The sequence below is a fragment of the Electrophorus electricus genome, chromosome 6 (genome assembly GCF_041902795.1).
Source record: "Electrophorus electricus isolate QZ-2024a chromosome 6, ASM4190279v1, whole genome shotgun sequence".
Lineage (NCBI taxonomy): Eukaryota > Metazoa > Chordata > Actinopteri > Gymnotiformes > Gymnotidae > Electrophorus > Electrophorus electricus.
Window position 1 is genome coordinate 37,169,058 of NC_137502.1, and position 17,998 is coordinate 37,187,055.

Here is a 17,998-nt window from a genome sequence, read left to right on the forward strand (position 1 = left end):
GGGGCATTAAAAAGGTGGTGGGAGGAGTCACAGCAGCTGAGATTGGTTGAAGCTAAGTATCATGACAGGTGTACCTCGGCAGAAATAGAGAATAGATTATTATTATTATTATTAGGCATGTTCAGGTATGAGGGTGTGTGAATTAGGGAACTATAATGTGCAATGATACCCAGATCTGCTGAAGTCTATAGCAGCACAGCTAAAAGGAAATAGCCAGAGGACCACAGGCATGAGGGCACACTGGAACATCAGCACTCCATCGCTCTCAGTCAACAAACCTGAGTGACGAGAGGTCAAGTGACATCATAACTTTCCAGTTTACCATAGCTCTCAATGTCCATGGACACCCTAGTCTACACCTTTACCTAAGATGGGAAATGGTTAATAAAATGTCTGACTGTACAGAGGTTTACAGCCATAAATATTGAGACTGAGTCTGGAACATTTACAAGAAGGTTATTCCATAGTGTGGGAGCTTTATAGGAAAAGGCTGCACCCCCTACGGTAGATTTTCTTATTCTTGGTACTAGTAAAGAGCGGCATCTTTTGAGCTAAACAGACATGGTGGATTGTAATGCACTAGAAGTTCTCTAAAGGTACTGTAGGGCAAGACCATTCAGTGCTTTGAAGGTCATTAGACATTTTATAATCAATACAAAATTTCACAGGCAGTCGGTACAAAGTAGCCAAGATAGGAGTTCTGTGATCAAATTTTAGTTCTAGTAAGAACTGGCTGCTGCATTTTGAATTAGCTGGAGCTTATTTAGGCACTTGGTGCAATACCTTACTAAGATCATTAACTGTTAGACAAGGTGTGATTGGTGTTTACAAACAGAAGCGCATCTCAACTGAAGTTCCACCTCCTCCTAATTCCACCCAGCTCCTCCCTCTGGTTCCACCTGCCCCCATCTCCACTCCTAGCCCCACCACAAGCTCCACACACCAGCACTGGAGTAAAAGGCACAACTGCTCTCTCCCATTTACTCCAGCAGTTTAGATTAGGTACACTTATTTTTGATGATTGGAGGCAGACAAACTCTTCTACAGTTATGAATGCACATCTGAGGTTCCTACCTGTCGAACATCATTACAGGTCAGACATGGTTGTGGTAAAATCAGGTCCCACCTAAAACCTCAGCAGCTGTAACTACTCCAGCCAAGATGAGAAATGCAAACGAAGGACTGAGCTGATCTGGTATATACACCATCATAAGACCCCATAAGAGAGAGTCCCCCTTATTCTACTACAGTCTTTACGTTACTGCTCCAGTGCTGATGGGGGACTGGTAAATCACATTACAGGTGTTCAATCACACACAGGCTGCTCACCTGAGACTGCAGACCTTGGATCAGCCTTAGTAGTGTCATTCACAGCTAATCAAACACACACATCCCATGTAATAAATGCCAAATATTACACATTACCTCGCTGGTCTAATGGACAGGACCAGTGCTCAGCCAGGTCCTTGCTGGTCTAATGGACAGGCTGGAGTTTCTACCTGCTGCAGGCGTTAAACACACACACAGAGGGCAGGGGCTCTGGCCTGGGACATACCTCTGTATTCAGCCCAGTACTGATACTGGAAAAGAAGACTCAAGAAGAGACCTCAACAAAAGCTACTGATTTACATTGTATATGCTCTAACAAATCACTGTAGCTCAGAATGCCAGTTTTATTTATTAACTTTGTTCTTTTCAAGTTGCATTAAAATGCATTTCTAATGCATTTCTGTACTTGATTTTGTCTTGTAGAAGGTGTGCATACACCTACTCCAGACCCATGACAGTTGATGTTAAACTGAAGCGAAGCCATACAGTATGCAGGGATAAGGTTTGGTGATGTCACAGCAAGAGCTGGATACAGCAGCTTCTCAGGGGTAGAAGGAGAAGCCAAGACAATCCAGTCCTGCACCACACCCTTACAGAAGAGACACCCAGTCACTCAGTGCCTTCAATGTCTTCCACTAGCATGTACAGCAGACCACATGCAGACATACAGGCACTGGTCCTACCTGTCCATTCTCTGTGTGCATTTACCAGGCTGTTTCACAGTCCTTGTTCCTTAGGTGCTTGTGCACTGCAGAGGACACTTGATATGTGAACCATTCAGAAAAACAGATCTCAACATCACTGAGTGCTGTAGTACTTCATGGGATTCAGAAATAATTCCACAATGGAGGATACTTGATCCTGACTGAACTTTTTGTAACAAAAGTCAGTCAAGCTCAAAGAGGCTGTCATTTCAGCTATATACAAGTACACAACAAAAATGAGTGTTCTTCCAGGACCATGGTGCAACAAAACGACAGTGCAAACAATCCAATATAGTGTAAAATGTCAAACATTAAATAAACAATAATAAATACAGGACAGGACAAATACAAAGTGAGTAGACAGTGCAATTATTTAGTCCAGTACACAGTACTGGGAATATGTAAAGTGAGTTGTGCATAGGAGTTGGTGACATGCTATACTGAACATAGTCAGCGATAGCAGCCAGAACAGTTCAGAGTACAGTGCTTGTTTAGTACAGTACTCTAGCAGCAAGTAGAACATGCAAGACTGCAACAGGAGTGCATAGTTTGTGTGAGGTTTGACTTCAGTACTAGTCCGATACAAAACAATGTGCGAGTGAGTGAGTGTGTATAGAGTGCCCATTTTTGCAATCTGAATTGGGATTGGAGTTAGAGTTCATGAGTCTAATGGCTTCTGGGAAGAAGCTGCTGCACAGTCTGGAGGTGAGGGACTGCTGCGGTACCTTCTTCCAGATGGCAAAAGGGTGAACAGTTCGTGTGAGGGGTGTGTAGGGTCTTTCACAATGTTGGTGGCTTTCCGAATGCAGCGTGCTGTGTAGATGTTTGTGATGGAGGGAAGAGAGACCCCAATGATCTCAACTGTTCTCACTATTCTCTGGAGGGTCTTGCGGTCAAAGGCGGTGCAGTTCCCAAACCAGGTAATGATGCAGCTGCTCAGGATGCTCTCTACAGTACCCCTGTAGAAGGTAGTGAGGATGGGTGATGGGAGATGGGCTTTCCTCAGCTTCTGAAGGAAGTAAAGACAATGCTGGGCTCTCTTGGTGATGGAACTAGTGTTCAGGGTCCAGGTGAGGTTCTCTGCTAAGTGAACACCAAGGAACTTGATGTTCTTGATGATCTCCACTGAGGAGCCATTGATGGCAAGCAGGGACTGATCTCACCTTGCTCTCCTGAAGTCAACCACCATCGCTTTTGTTTTGTCAACATTCAGATACAGGTTGTTGACCTTACACCAGCTCACCAGTTCTTGCACCTCCTCTCTATGCTGACTCGTTGTCTTTGTTGAGACCCACCATAGTCGTGTCACTTGATGTGATTCAACCTGTGCATTGCTGCACAGTCATGAGTCAGCAGTGTGAACAGCAGAAGACTGAGTATGCTGCCCTGGGGAGCACCAGTACTCAGTGTGGTGGTGCTGGAAGTGCTGCTCCAGATCCAGACTGACAGATCTACCAATCAAGAAATCCAGAATCCAGTTGCAGAGGGAGGTGTTCAAGCCCAGTTAGCTCAACTTGCAAGGAACAATGGTGTTGAATGCTGAACTGAAGTCTATGAACAGCATTCTTATGTAGGTGCCCTTTTTATCCAGATGTGTGAATGCCAGATGAAGTGTGGTAGAGAGCATCATCTGTAGAGCAGTTGGAGCAGCACATGAACTGCAGGGGGTCCAGAGAAGCAGGAAGCTGGGTCTCTGCCCTGTGATCTAATTGAGCAACTTACATGAGCAAGCTCGACTGGTAGAGGAGCCGCAACACAGATCCAGACTGAACATTAGCTGCATCATTGTCTGCTATTACACATGGGATTAACCATAACCACAGTTAAGAGTTGTAAGAGGAGAGGGCAGATAGAAAGCGTGTCAGAACTAAACAAGAGAGACAACTAAACAGGAGAATGGCAGGGGCAAACAGAGTTACTTAACTAACGACGGAAAGAACAAGTACAACGAAACCAGAAACAAGCCAGGCAGAGTCAGAAAATAGTGTAGACGTGAACGTAGACAGACAGTAATGTAACATGGAGTGTAATGGAAAAGAGCATAGGAATGCAATGAGAGAACAGGATAAACAGAAAAATGACCAACAACCAGAAGCCAAAGAGACTGGGTTTAAGTAGACACTAATGAAGGATAAACAAGGATCAGCTGGAGCAAAAGGGGAGGAGACAGGAAATAGAACCATACGAGTGGGAAAACAAGGAAGTACTTAGGTTGCCAGGGAAATGGTGAACGCTCCTGTCTGTGAGTGACAGTACCTCCCCCCCCTTTAACACGAGAGCAGGGACAGGACCCAGATGAGAAAGGAACAAGAGACTCAAGAGCAGACAAACAGGGGCAACAGGAGCAGACAGAGAAGTTGGTCTGAGAGCAAGTCCAAGACAAAGGACCAGGTCACTGACAGGGACTAAAGCATGACAGGGAAAAGGAGTGGAATTGGAAACATGGTTGGGACAGGAGACTGGCACAGAGACGAGAGGAAAGATGGAGTAGCACTGGACTCTGGCATAGATGCAGGAAAGGGGACAGGAAAAGATGCAGAGACAGGACATTCTTAATGACAAGTGATACAGGCACAGGAACAATATAAAACAGGCATGGTTACAGGGACAGGCAGGGTAACAGGTTGTATGGAGTTCACAGATACAGGTGCAGAAACCTGGACAGGTAAAGGACAAAAGCAGGAAAAGGAGCAGGCAAAACAGGAGCTGAGGACACTGATGGACATTGGGGCAGAACTGGGGGCTGGCACAGCAGTCTCTCGTGACTCCTCTGCTCCCAGACAGAGAGGTCATAGGAGTCACTGGCCAACTGCAAGGTGTGACCAAAGGAGTCCCAAGTGTCTCAGGGAACACACCTGTAGCAGCCTTCTTGGGCACAGGAGAGTCTTAAGGAATAACCACAGGGATAGGCCCAACACGAGGCACTGGAACAGGCCAGGCGAGAGGCACAAGAACAGGCCTGGCTACTTCCACTCCAGGAAGAGGAACAAGCCATGAGGTGACCTTAGCACCAGAAGCTGGACCTGGCTGGCCCAGAGATGCTACTGCGGCATTCTGTGGCAGGTCCGGGGGTGCAACTGCAGCATCCTGCTGCGCATCCGGAAGGAAGTCACCGACACGTCTGGGAGCACAGCAGTGGCGTTCAGCTGCGGGACTGAGAGGTCTGGAGGCGGTGCTACCCCAGTCAGCAGCAGTTCGGGAGCACAGCTACAGGAACAGACCCGATACAAGAAACAGGGGTCGGGACAGATGTGGTACCAAAAGTACAGCTGGCTCTGTAGTATAAACTCCTCCATGGAACCTCTCATTGAACTCACCCAGGGCATATAGAGGAGGGGAGAGACCAGGGCTTGCCAGTCTTAATGCAGTCTAATAAGTCTGAGTAAAATGCCCCAGGATCCATTGCCCCTACGGCCCCTTAATGCTGGAGACGTCCCTCTTGGTCCTGCTCTACGAGTTGCACCTCCCTGACAGTAGCCTCATGCTGCATAGAGTGTGGGCACTTACTACAAGTCTTGACTACCTTGTTATTCTTAGACTTGCATCAAGAATTCTTTATCCCCACAGTGCCAGGGGAGTTAATCTGCCCGGTTTGGTCTTGCTGAGAGGATTGTTCACAGCAAGGCAACCACTTACCGGAGAGGCGAGTACTCGCTGTGTTCTTAGTTGGTTGGTCATTCTGTAACGCGGGGAAGGTCGAGGGCGTGAGACCAGGCTGAACTCGATGTAGGGGATGCCATAGCAAAAGCGATAGACAAGACACTTGCAGCGAATGGCGAGTTTAATAATGGATACACTAGGAAAACAAAATGAATAAAACCCAAGAACAAAATGATAACAGACTAATCAGGGCAAGGATAAGCATTAGACAAAGAACTAAATATTAAGGGAAGACATACGCGAAACGACTTAGTATAAAATTAAGACAAAAACTGGCGATCATGAACGCAAAGTAAACTAACGCACCGAGAAAACACAGTGCACAGGAGAGCAGAATAAACTAGACGAACATGAACTGGAAGGACAGAGGGCAGATAGAAAGCGCGTCGAAACTAAACAAGAGACATAACTAAACAGAAGGACGAGGGAAAACAGAGAGAGTTACTTAACTAAGGACGGAGAGAACAAGTACAACGAAAGCAGAAACGAGCGAGTCAGAGACAGAAAATAGCGTAGACGTGACCTGGAGCTCAGCGAAAAAGAGCATAGGAATGCGACGAGCGGTAACACGAAGAGACAGGGTTTAAGAAGACACACTAATGAAGGCTAAACAAGGATCAGCTGGAGCGAAAAGGGTGGAGACAGGAACGCATAGAAACATACAAGTGGGAAAACAAGGACGTAATTAGGTTGCCAGGGAAACGGTGAACGCTCCTGTCTGCGGGCGTTAGGATATAGATGAGATGTAGTTAAAATATAATTAAGATAGAGTTAAGATATGGTTAAGATATAGCTGAGATGTAGTTAAAATATAATTAAGATATAGTTGAGATGTAGTTAAGATATAGTTAAGATAGAGTTAAGATGTAGTTAAGATATGGTTAAGATATGGTTAATATATAGTTAAGATATAGTTAAGACAGAATTAAAATATGGTTAAGATATGGTTAATATATAGTGAAGATATAGTTGAGATGTAGTTGAAATATAGTTAAGATAAAGTTAAGATATGGTTAAGATGTAGTTAAGATGTAGTTAAGATAGAGTTGAGATGTAATTAAAATATAGTTGTTGATGCTTAACTAGCCCAGACGTGCCATTTTATTACGTTTGCAACTTTTGTATGTGACGCGAGGAGGAAGAGCTGGGTGCAAACACAACGAAACGTTTATTGTGACACAAAACAAAAACGAATGCGTGCCTAGCAGCCTGACCGGGTTCAAACATGGACAACACTCACAAACACGACTTATATACACATACACTAACGATACACAGGGAGGGCGTGGCCATAGAGACGAACACAGACATACATACACTCAGACGTTTGGGAGGAGGGGCCGTACGGTGGCATTATAAGAATCTTTAATATTTAAAAAATAAAATAACAAATATTGAGTGTTTTTACTGACAAAGAATATATAGCAATTAATTATGCATTTGGTTTTATGTATTTGTAAACTATATATTTTATTCATTAAAATGCCAACAGGACAAAGGTTGCGTTTAAATGCTGAAATGAGTTATAAGTTAAGACTGTAGTTGTCTTGGTTGAGATCACACAACGCTCCAGCTCGCTGTTCTACAGGTAGAGGATTAGATCTTTAGGTTAGAGCTTTAGCACTGGACTGTGAACGGTGTAGTGTGTCTTCACGTACGTTTACCTAATCCGCATGAATAGCTGATACCATGGTCCCATCCTAAAGAGTTTCGGTTATCTAGCAAAGTAAAGTAAAGCTCTGTAACTAAATAACAGCCCGCTTATCCTGTCAAACTCGGTGAGGTTTCAAACAGAAGGTTTGCGGTGATTTGTAGTGCACCTCAGGTCTTATCTTCCTCAGCGTTTCTTCTGCACTGCCCAGTCTGTTGGAAAGGTGTACAGTCCTTCTCCGCTTAGTGACACATGACTCTGAAACAGGACAAGGCCCGTCCAAACGACCAATCACAAGCCTGCTCTTGAAAAGTTTGTGGAAACCTTTTTATGATTTAAGGTTATTACAACTTTTTTTTATTGTACTACACACTGCACAGTAAACACAGTTACACAGGGCCCAGTCTAGCGGTCCATGACAGAAAAATAATAAATAATAAATAAGATTGTATACTCTATCAATACACCCTAAAACATGTGTAAAGTAGCGCAGGTCTTTAGGAATACAAAATAAATAATGTGGAGTCACCGTGTGTTATGAAGTACAAAGTGAATTGTGAACCTTTAGAGATGTACACCTGGTATCTCACCCACTTTGACATATACTCCTCCCATCATCACCTTACCCAATTCAGTGAACTATTCCCAGTAAGAGGTGCGCCTGTTTTTCCTCATTAACATCTGTACACCCACCGTTATGCCAATGACCTATTAAAGAGTGTTTACAGGAAAAAGATGTTTAAACATTGAATTAGATATATCAATAACATAAAACATAAAGGATCATAGAGATTCTGTATCCTTAAAAATCTGTGTACAGAGCAGGGGATTCTGGGTAGGCTTCAGCAGACCCAGGATTGTACAGAAAAACAACCTTCTCTTCTTTTTTTTTTAAAGAAAGTCTTCTCAAAACTCAAATTCATTTCTGGTGATTTCCATGTTACATTTGTGGACCCAAAAACCTTGTATCTGGGGGCATTGCAGACAGCATGGATTAATGTACCCTCTGAAATCTTAACCTTCTTAACTCTGAACCCTTTTAACTCTGACTTTTGACCCAGTCAAAATGTTTTAATGGTGTCGAAAAGCAATTTGAAATGCTGGAGGGGGTGTCATGGCATAAACAGTCCCAGACACAGAGTGGACCTGGGTCAGAACACCCTGAGACACAGAGTGGGCCTGGGTCAGAACACCCTCAGCACAGAGTGGACCTGGGCAGTCTCAGTGAAGTGACAGTACTTCTCCTTGTTTTAGTATAACTGTACTATACTCATCTTTAAATAGTGTTCCAGATTGACAGGGGAACCTGGACTGGATCCAACTCTCCAACACTGAGAAACAATTACCAAATAACAATACCAAATATTCATGCCACATGGAAATTCTTTTTGTATATAATTAAATGCACCTAAATTTTAAAAATGTGTTTCGATTTGAATTATCGTTTGAGTTTCCACTACTTTCCCCCATTGTAATTCACTGGTTTCAGTAACAGCTCTCCAACCCGTTAACATTTAACACCCAACGACCAGCAGAGGGAGCCAGTATGTGACGCGCAAGGGGTTGACGTTTGATCTTTACACTCTGTTGCCGATGAAAACGGGACAGACACTGTGTGCTAGTTAGGCTAGGCTAGGCTAGGCTGGGCTAGACTAGGTTGGGCTAGGCTAGGCTAAAGTTGGCTAACGGAGGACAAGTTTGCACTCCTCGCATTAAGGATCATGTCCACCGTTGTCGGATTAGGTATGAATATTCATTAATTCATGAGCTAATGTAGGCATAGTTAAATCGTAATTTGAGAATGTCGTGCTAAAGAATAATCCGAGTTAACCATCCTAGTTAGCAAGTTGGCGCATTAGCTAGTTAGCTACCGTAGCTAACGCCAACTCGCCGTGATGTTTGGAGTGAGTTGAGCTACAGTACCTCGCTGTTGGCTGTAGTGGGGCTGTAGTGGAGCTCTTGGGTGTATGTACAACTATGTGGCTACAAGCTATAGCCAGGAGCGTATGGGACAGTGTGTCGTAAAGTCTCTCTGGTTAAATCTGTGACTGAAGACATAGGACGTGCAGGCATGAGTATATAACTATAAACCAAACAAAAGTTTAAGAAGCTAGTGACGGATTGGTAATAGGCAGGTCAAATTATACTGTTGTGGAAATAAGTTAACAAAGTTGATTTCAAATGTATTTACTTTTGGCCAAGTGAAATTTTTTGTAAGATCAGCATTAACAATGTATATTATAAATAATAAAACTGAAAAGTTTAGAGTGATAGTTATTGTGATTTTCTTCATTTAAAACTGCAAATGAGTAACTAGTGTTAACTTGTTGTTTAAATAAAATACTGAACAAACAATGATGTGTTATTTTTCAGAGAAGCCTACTGAGGAGGGGAGTGATACCTTAGAGGAGGAAAGTACGTCTGCCGTCCCTGAGCTCAGACTAGTGCTCATTGGTCGAACTGGCTCAGGAAAGAGTGCCTCAGGGAACACCATCCTGGGACGACGTCACTTCCTGTCTGAGCTGAGAGCGAGCTCGGTGACACAAGTGTGTGAGCTGGGCAGCATGCAGTTGCCTGAGGATGAGTATGATGAAGACTCCTGCAGGAGGAAGACTGTGGTCGTGGTGGACATGCCGGGGTTTGGAGACACACGGTTGTTGCCGGGTGACGTACACGATGAAATCACCAAGTGTGTGACGCTGAGCGCGCCCGGGCCACACGCCTTCCTGCTGGTCGTCCCACTCGGCCGTTACACACAGGACGAGCAGCGAGCCGCCCAACAGATGCAGCGTGTATTCGGGGAGGAGGCTCTACAGCGCCACACGCTGGTACTGTTCACCCGTGGAGATGATCTGGAGGAGGGCGGAGGAGGGATTGAGGGGTTTCTGGGTGGGGCTGCTCCGGAGGAGCTCAGAGCTCTACTCCAGACCTGCAGGGGTAGATACCACGTTCTGAACAACAAGCAACCGGGGAACAGGGGGCAGGTGAGGGCGCTGCTCAGAAAGGTGGAGAAGATGGTGGCACAGAACGGGGAGCGGTGCTACACCAGCACCATGTACCAGGAGGCGGAGCTTGCCATCCGAGAGGAGCAGAAGAGACTGATGAGAGAGAGAGGGGAGAGATGTGGGGAAGAGGAGGAGGAGAAGGAGGAGGAGAGCACAGATGAAGGGGTGACATCAGCAAAGAGAAAGAGGATGGGCCTGGGGGAGGGGTGGAGAAAGGGAGACATAGGATTGGGGAGGAGAGAGCTGGAGGAGAGGCGGGATGAGGATGGAGAGGAGGAGAGGAGGAGGGAGGAGCAAGGGGAAGATGACAGAACGTGTGAGGGGCGAGGTCTGCTGCAGGAGAGGGGGCAAGGAGGGTGGGAGCAGGGGAGGGAGAGAGGGAGAAAGAGGAGTAACAGGGAAGGTAGGTCACACCTGCTCCCCTCAGTGCTCCCGTTCCGGAAAGAAGCGGCGCTCTCGAGGAAAGTTCTAAAGAGGGTGAAGGTGTTTGTGGCTGCCAGTGCTACAGGCATGGCAGTAGGGGCAGCTCTCGGAGCCGCTGCCCCTCTGGCTGTGGCGGCAGGAGCCTCAGTGATGGGTGGGTCAGTGGGGCTGGTGGCAGCCCAGCTGGCTGAGGTTTCTGTGGCCAGCAGCGCTGGGGTGGGGAAAGCTCTTGGGGTGATTGTAGCCGCCACGACCGGAAAAACAGCTTTAGCTGTAGGGGCGGCCACGGGTGGGGCGCTGGGAGGGGCTATGGGGGCTTGGGCTGGGGCAGAAACAGCATCACCTGGGGCAGCTGCACTGGAGGCCCTGGAGCAGGTGGCGGTGATGGGGGCTACAGCTGTGGGCATGGCTGCAGGAGTGGGAGGGGTGTTGGGGGCAGGAGCAGTCGTGGGGGCTGTACTTGAGGGCGGGGCAGTTGGTGCTGCGTTAACTGGAGCTGAAACTTCATCAGGGGCAGCCAGCATCACTAAAGCTGCAGCAGAAACCGTGCTGCAGGAAGTGGCCACCGGGGGCAGTGTTGCAGGTGCTGTGCCGACAGCAGGGGGCACTGTGGTGGAAGGGGCAGCTGCCTGCAGCAGTCAGAGTGCCGTAGCTGGAAGTGGGTTAACAAGCGCTCTAGACACGGTGGGAACGACCTCACGGATTTTAACGGCAGTAGCGGAGATCGGCAAGGCAGCAGTAGGGATCGCGCTGGCCGGGAAACTCGTGGTCAAGGTCGTGAAGGAGAAGGTTCGCTCAGCAACCAGCAGCAGCACAGAGAACAGCTACTCAGAAAAAAACTCCTACGAGATCCACTGGAACAGCTCCCAGTCGTGATTCACCATTGATTTACAAGGATTGGATTGGAGTTTGAGAATTAGGAATAAATCAAATTAGACTGACTTAGACTGCTAATGTAATAAGCATTTATGCTTTAGTTTTACAGTGATTGCTGTTCATTTGAGATGTAATTGATCAGTACAGCTGAAAAGACTGACATTGATGATACTGTGTATTTTACTAGAAGCAGAGATCTTCTCTTGAGTTTGCACTTGGTGCGGTTGCATACTTTTGCACTTAACCTTGTTGGTCATGCCTGAACTCACACTGACTGTGGTGTTTAGGTTAATTTTCATCTGTATCCCAACATGCTGGTCCTGGCTGGTTTCCTGAACATGGATTAACCCTAGTCCTAGCCTGAACTGCAGTGCCATTTTAAATCGGCGAATCAAAACAAAACACCCAAGAACCCAAACAGGGCTTTGACTTGGAGGTGTGTGAAATAGTTATTTTGAGTTTTTTTTCCTATAAATTCATACAGGTGCTATAAAGCAGAATTAGGGAAATGTTTAATCAGCTTTACAGCTCTCAGCAGCAGTGTAAAGTAGGAGCTGAAAGTACTAAATAGGTGCTTGTGAGAAACGCCCTAACGATGTGCCTTCTGATGGGGCAGAAGCTCGTACACCAGCAGCCTGCCCAACTGAGCACAGTAAATCAGAAACATTGAAATGATGTAATGGACATTCATTTAAACAGTAATAAATTCATCATTTTTTCATCAAATTATTTCTGTTGTACTCCATAATCAAACACATCTATATAAGCATTTTAAAACTGCTAAATACCATCTTGGTTACAATAAAGTTTATATAAAGTCATTAACTTGCCTAATTATGAAGTTTAATTTTAAATATAAACAAAATAATCATTTGCTTTACATTGCTTGACTTCTGGTTACGTGATATGCTTTTACTTTAATGCACGTTTTTTATTGTTTTGTTTTTTTCAGTTATTTAATATTGATCACAGATAAGCCAGGCTGGCATGTTGAGCAAACGAAGCCCCTCCGGAACGGGTAGTGGTGCACAGGTGGGCAACCGAGGGCGTGGGGATAACAGACGTCAACTATCAGACACAGGGCGCTTATTAAGCCTTTTAAACTATTACAGCTCTTTGGAGTCTTTGAATAAATGTGCTACCAAACTTGGCAAATGTTTACTTTTTAGTGTTTACAGTAGCGGTGTCGGCGGTGGCGACGATCTAACACTAACAAAACAAATCAGAGACGGCCCTCCTCTCGACCAGCACAGTCATGAATATGTAAATGACCCGCACTTATTCCTTAGCCGCTTATTGCATATTCATTAGCAATGCCGTTAACCATGAACTGTGTGGGCGGGACGGATTTTGAAGGGCGGGTTTTATTAAAAGTAGTAAGGCGCCTCTGCCCATCGACGTACTATCAGACCATGGTGTGGTAAGCGGTGTGATTGGTCAATGTCTCCTGGTCTTACGACAGCAACTAACATGGCTTAGCCAATCAGGATTGAGCCAATCAAAGATGAGCCAATCATGCGCCAGCGGAGCAGGCAGGCGCTGTTTGTAAATGACGTCAGTTCTGGAAAACAAGATGGCTTGGTGTAGTGGCTCGCGCTCCCGTCGGCGAGGCGGCGCGGCGCGTGTCTTCGCCCTCGCAGTGTTTTGAACGGTTTCTAATTTTAAGACAGTCCGAGAACACCGCTGATAGCCCGGTACTTCCCCCGGGGCAAACCGGGACGAGCGGGACGGCGAGAATGGACTCGGGAGACTACTTATCCACTATGGATCCAACGTTATCGGAGCTGGGGGACGAGTTCACCCTGGGGGACATCGACGGTAAGCCCGCGACGGACCCACGCGCTACCGGCGGTTCGGTGAGGAGCGTTTGTCCGGTTTACGCATAAACCGAAGTAATAGCTCGAGGACACGTACGGGTTTGGCCTACTTCCGGCGTGCGCAGTGCTGGATAGTAGTAGCTAAGCTCACCCAATAGAGCAAGGATAGGATACATCAGTAATAGTGTTAGTAGTGATACCAGTAGTGTTAGTAACAGTAGTAAGAGTGTTAGTGAGACTAATAGTGTTACTAACAGTTGTAATAGTGTTAGTAGTGAGACTAAAAGTGTTAGTAACGGTAGTAATAGTGTTAATAGTGAGATGAAGTGTTAGTAACAGTAGTAATAGTGTTAGTAGTGATACCAGTAGTGTTAGTAACAGTTGTAATAGTGTTAGTAGTGAGACTAAAAGTGTTAGTAACGGTAGTAATAGTGTTAATAGTGAGATAAAGTGTTAGTAACAGTAGTAATAGTGTTAGTAGTGATACCAGTAGTGTTAGTAACAGTAGTAATAGTGTTGGTAGTGATACTAATGGTGTTACTAACAGTAGTAATAGTGTTAATAGTGAGATGAAGTGTTAGTAACAGTAGTAATAGTGTTAGTACCAGTAGTAATAGTGTTGGTAGTGATACTAATAGTGTTAGTAACAGTAGTAATTGTGTTTGTAGTCATACTAATAGTGTTAATAGTAATAGGGTTAACAATATTAATAGTGATAGTACTAATAGTGGCAGGTGAAAAAACACACACTGTAGGTATGCACCGAGAGCTACAGGTGGAAAAACACACACACATACTGAAGGTATGTACAGAGAGCTACAGGTTGAAACACACACACATACACACACTGAAGGTATGCACAGAGAGCTACAGGTGAGAAAGAGCGAGAGAGAGAGATCTTCAGACTCGCTCGTGATTGCGATTGCTTTCTCATGAGCGTCTGGAACATTCCCTCCTGGGATCTGCGCTAACAGAACAACAGAGAGAGAAACAACCCTACAGTTCTGGATCTTAGCATGTCACTAATGTAGAAAATGTCAGAACTATGAAAAACTAGCTTCTTAACTTCATTCTCTTATCACTAGCCATTAAGGACAAACTACTGGTTAATTAAAGGCTAATTACATGCTAATACACATTAAAGGTGTATTAGAATGTAATAGGTCAGGTCTGCTTTAATAATTCTGTGTATGTCTAATGGAAATGAATTCGGCACGTATGCAGTAATGAGTGTTACTGAAATCAGTATTTTAAATGCTGCTCAGAGTTGATTACATACTGGAGATTCACAGATTGCAGTTTTCTGAATTATAAATAACAGCATACAGAAACATTTTTGTTCAACTTTTCTTTTAATGGGAACATCTTACATTTCAACATAAAAATGTGCGCTAGGTTTTAGGACAAAACTTTCCTTTCCACAAACCTCCAAATAAAATAAAGAGCAATAATGTAACCTTTCCAATTGAAAACAAGTGCACCAGGCAGTTCAAGGCCCCTTAATATTGATGTGAACATACAGGCCCAATGCACTCGCTGTGTTTGTGCCTCTGACACCCCTGTGCGGTGAGCTAGTGTAAGTGTGACCGGCGTGTAATCGGCTGGATGCATCTCTTTAAGACAGCACACAGTTTGATCCACAGTGTCATAAACTGGTGCCATTCTGGTGGCAGAATCTCATTAGCCTGGAAACATTGAAACTGTGACTACAGCAACTACAGCAGGAACAAATCATCGGTGGTCCGTGGAAGACACAACCTCTTTAGTTGTGATGTGGTTTATATGATGCTCTTCAAGGGAACGCCCACATCCACATACGGAATTATAGTGGAAACGCGGGTCTGATCTCAAACCAGTGGAAAAGCGGGTTATGGTTAGGGGTTAAGGTTAGGGGTTAAGGTTAGGGTTAGGGGTTAAGGTTAGTGGTTAAGGTTAGGGTTAAGGGTTATGGTTAAGGTTAGGGTTAGAAGGAATTTACTGCTAAGAGCTGGCAGGCTGTAATAACACACCTGTGGGTGTCACTGCTGTTTCTCAGTGCTGCTCCAAAAGAGAATGAGTAAGAGCTATGTAACTGTGTGTGTGCGCGTGTGTGCATGCGTGTGCGTCTTCATGCATAGCTGTGCATGTGTTTTGATGCAGAAATAGCCGTGTGGTTGTTGGATGGTTATGGATTTTTCCAGTGGGGCAGCTAATAGTCACATGACTTTACTGTGTTCAGCTAAAAGGAGTCACATGACTTTACTGTGTTGAAATCTGATTGTGGTTAATAATCTCTGTCCAGATGGAGCTGTAATAAGGGTCATATTGGTTAAGTGTGAATGTGACCCTGCAGTAGAGAGATTTGGAGACAGGATGTGTGGTACAGTAGTTACCACACTGTTGGTGTGTGTAAACACTGCCAGACCTCCTAACTCCAGGCCTTCCTGTCAAACACAACCAGTGCCAGCGCAGTGATTAATAGTTTACACGTTTGTTAGGCACTCTTATCCAGCATGTTACAGAGGTAGGTGAATAAGGGGTTAGGACTATTTATATATCATAGAGCACTGTACCAACCACTACACTGTGTGTGTGTTTTACATGAATACAAACACTTTTCTGTGTGTTGTTAATAATGTATCATTAATTCAGAATTAATCAAAAGCTCAAAAGGGCTTTGCTTTATTGTCATTTCAGCTATATACAAGTACACAGCAAAACGAAACAATGTTCCTTCAGGACCATGGATCCAAAATAAAACAAGTGCAACAAACAACAATGTACACGACTGCAAATAATGCAATACAGTGCAATAATGTCATACAATAAATAAATACAAGACAGGACCAATACACAAAGAACAGACAGTGCATTTATTTTTACCAGTACACAGTATTGGGAATACGTAAAATGGGTTGTGCATAGGAGTGAGTGACACGCTATACTGAACTTAGCAGTCTTTGGTAGCAGCCAGAACAATTCAGAGTACAGTACTCTAGTAGCAAGTAGGAATGATGTGCAAGAGTGCAAAAGGAGTGCATATATGTGTGTGAAGTTTGACTTCAGCAACTATTCCGATACAAAAACAGTGTGAGTGAGTGAGTGAGTGAGTGAGTGAGTGTCTATGATTGTATATATATATGTGTGTGTGTGTGTGTGTGTGTGTGTGTGTATATAGAAGTGTCCATTTGTTTAGAATTTGAACTGGAATTGGAATAAAATGTTACTGTAATTTTAGATTGTCATCTTTAATAAACTGACCTTACCCTGGATTCAGCAGTGGATTAAAGTATTAAAGGCTTTTCTGTTGTCATCTTTCCAATTATTAAACCAATTTTTAGAGTTTTTGGTCTGGTTCAACATTGCAAACAATAAGAAAACTCTATCAGTCATTCCCCCCTGTCCCTCTCTTACAGAAATGCTGCAGTTTGTTAGTAACCAGCCTGACTTTCCCGACCTGTTTGAGGAGCAGATGGGATGTGGATCCCTGCAGTCTGGGGTAGGAGGCCCTGTACGCTCCACTGCCCAGCCGGCCCCCACCGCTGCGCACCAACTGAGCTCTGTGGCCCTGACGCCTGCCGTAGCCACGCCCACTTTGGCCCTAACCCCGCCAAACACACCCATTCAGACCATCGCAGCAAGCCAGCAGCTCCGCACACCACACCTGCTCCAACCCCGCCTACAGGTACACACACAAGGCTTACAGGAGTGTTTTGAGCTGACTGAGCGTGTTGAGGAGTGTGTTGAACTGACTTGTGTGTGTTGAGGAGAGTGTTGAGCTGACTGCACATGTTGAGTAGTGTGTTGAGCTGACTGAGCATGTAAAGGAGTGTGTTCAGATGACTGAGTGCATTGAGGAATGTGTTGAGTTGACTGAGTATGTTGAGCTGACTGAGTTGAGGAGTGTGTTGAGCTGATTGAGTGTGTTGAGGAGTGTGCTGAGCTGGCTGTTGAGGATTGTGCTGAGCTGGCTGTTGAGGAGTGTGTTGAGCTGACTGAGTATGTTGAGCTTACTGAGTGTGTTGAGGATTGTGTTGAACTGACTGAGCGTGTTGAGGATTATGTTGAGCTGACAGAGTGTGTTCAGGAGTGTGTTGAGCTGACTGAGTATGTTGAGCTTACTGAGTGTGTTGAGGAGTGTGCTGAGCTGGCTGTTGAGGAGTGTGTTGAGCTGACTGGGTGTATTGAGGATTGTGTTGAGCTGACTGATTGTGTTGAGAAGTGTATTGAACTGACTGTGTTGAGTGTGTTGAGTTGACTGAGTGTTGAGTGTGTTGAGTTGACTGAGTGTTGAGTGTGTTGAACTGACTGAGTGTGTTGAGTTGACTGATTGTGTTGAGCCTGACTGAGTGTGTTGAGGAGTGTGTTGAACTGACTGAGTGTGTTGAGTTGACTGAGTGTTGAGTGTGTTGAGTTGACTGAGTGTGTTGAGTGTGTTGAGTTGACTGAGTGTGTTGAGTGTGTTGAGTTGACTGTGTTGAGTTGACTGAGTGTGTTGAGTGTGTTGAGCTGACTGAGTGTGTTGAGTTGACTGTGTTGAGTGTGTTGAGTTGA

The 17,998-nt window shown here is 45.0% G+C and overlaps 2 protein-coding genes across 4 annotated transcripts in view; both read left to right on the plus strand.

The window, feature by feature from the left end:
• The first annotated feature begins 8,908 nt into the window (after positions 1–8,908).
• Positions 8,909–12,473, plus strand: LOC113568179 (uncharacterized). Its single transcript, XM_026996368.3, has 2 exons — positions 8,909–9,087; positions 9,718–12,473. Exons 1-2 carry the CDS (start codon positions 9,066–9,068, stop codon positions 11,646–11,648), a joined length of 1,953 nt encoding a protein of 650 aa, XP_026852169.3. The 5' UTR covers positions 8,909–9,065; the 3' UTR covers positions 11,649–12,473.
• A 735-nt stretch (positions 12,474–13,208) lies between these two features.
• Positions 13,209–17,998, plus strand: part of srebf2 (sterol regulatory element binding transcription factor 2) — a 15,922-nt gene continuing 11,132 nt past the window's right edge. Inside the window, exons 1-2 of one of the 3 annotated variants that reach the window (XM_081716761.1) lie at positions 13,209–13,504; positions 16,861–17,129. In XM_081716761.1, coding sequence (XP_081572887.1) covers positions 16,863–17,129 — 267 coding nt within the window. In that variant the 5' untranslated portion in view covers positions 13,209–13,504; positions 16,861–16,862. The remainder of the gene's footprint in view (positions 13,505–16,860; positions 17,130–17,998) is intronic. The other 2 variants (XM_026996366.3, XM_026996365.3) reach the window with 2 other exon arrangements.

What these genes read in the sequence shown, in the direction of transcription:
- LOC113568179 (XM_026996368.3), top strand. Translation starts at nt 9,066, where the DNA reads ATGTCCACCGTTGTCGGATTAG. An exon ending in GTCCACCGTTGTCGGATTAG is followed by an intron (nt 9,088 to 9,717) that starts GTATGAATATTC and finishes GTTATTTTTCAG; the next exon opens with AGAAGCCTACTGAGGAGGGG.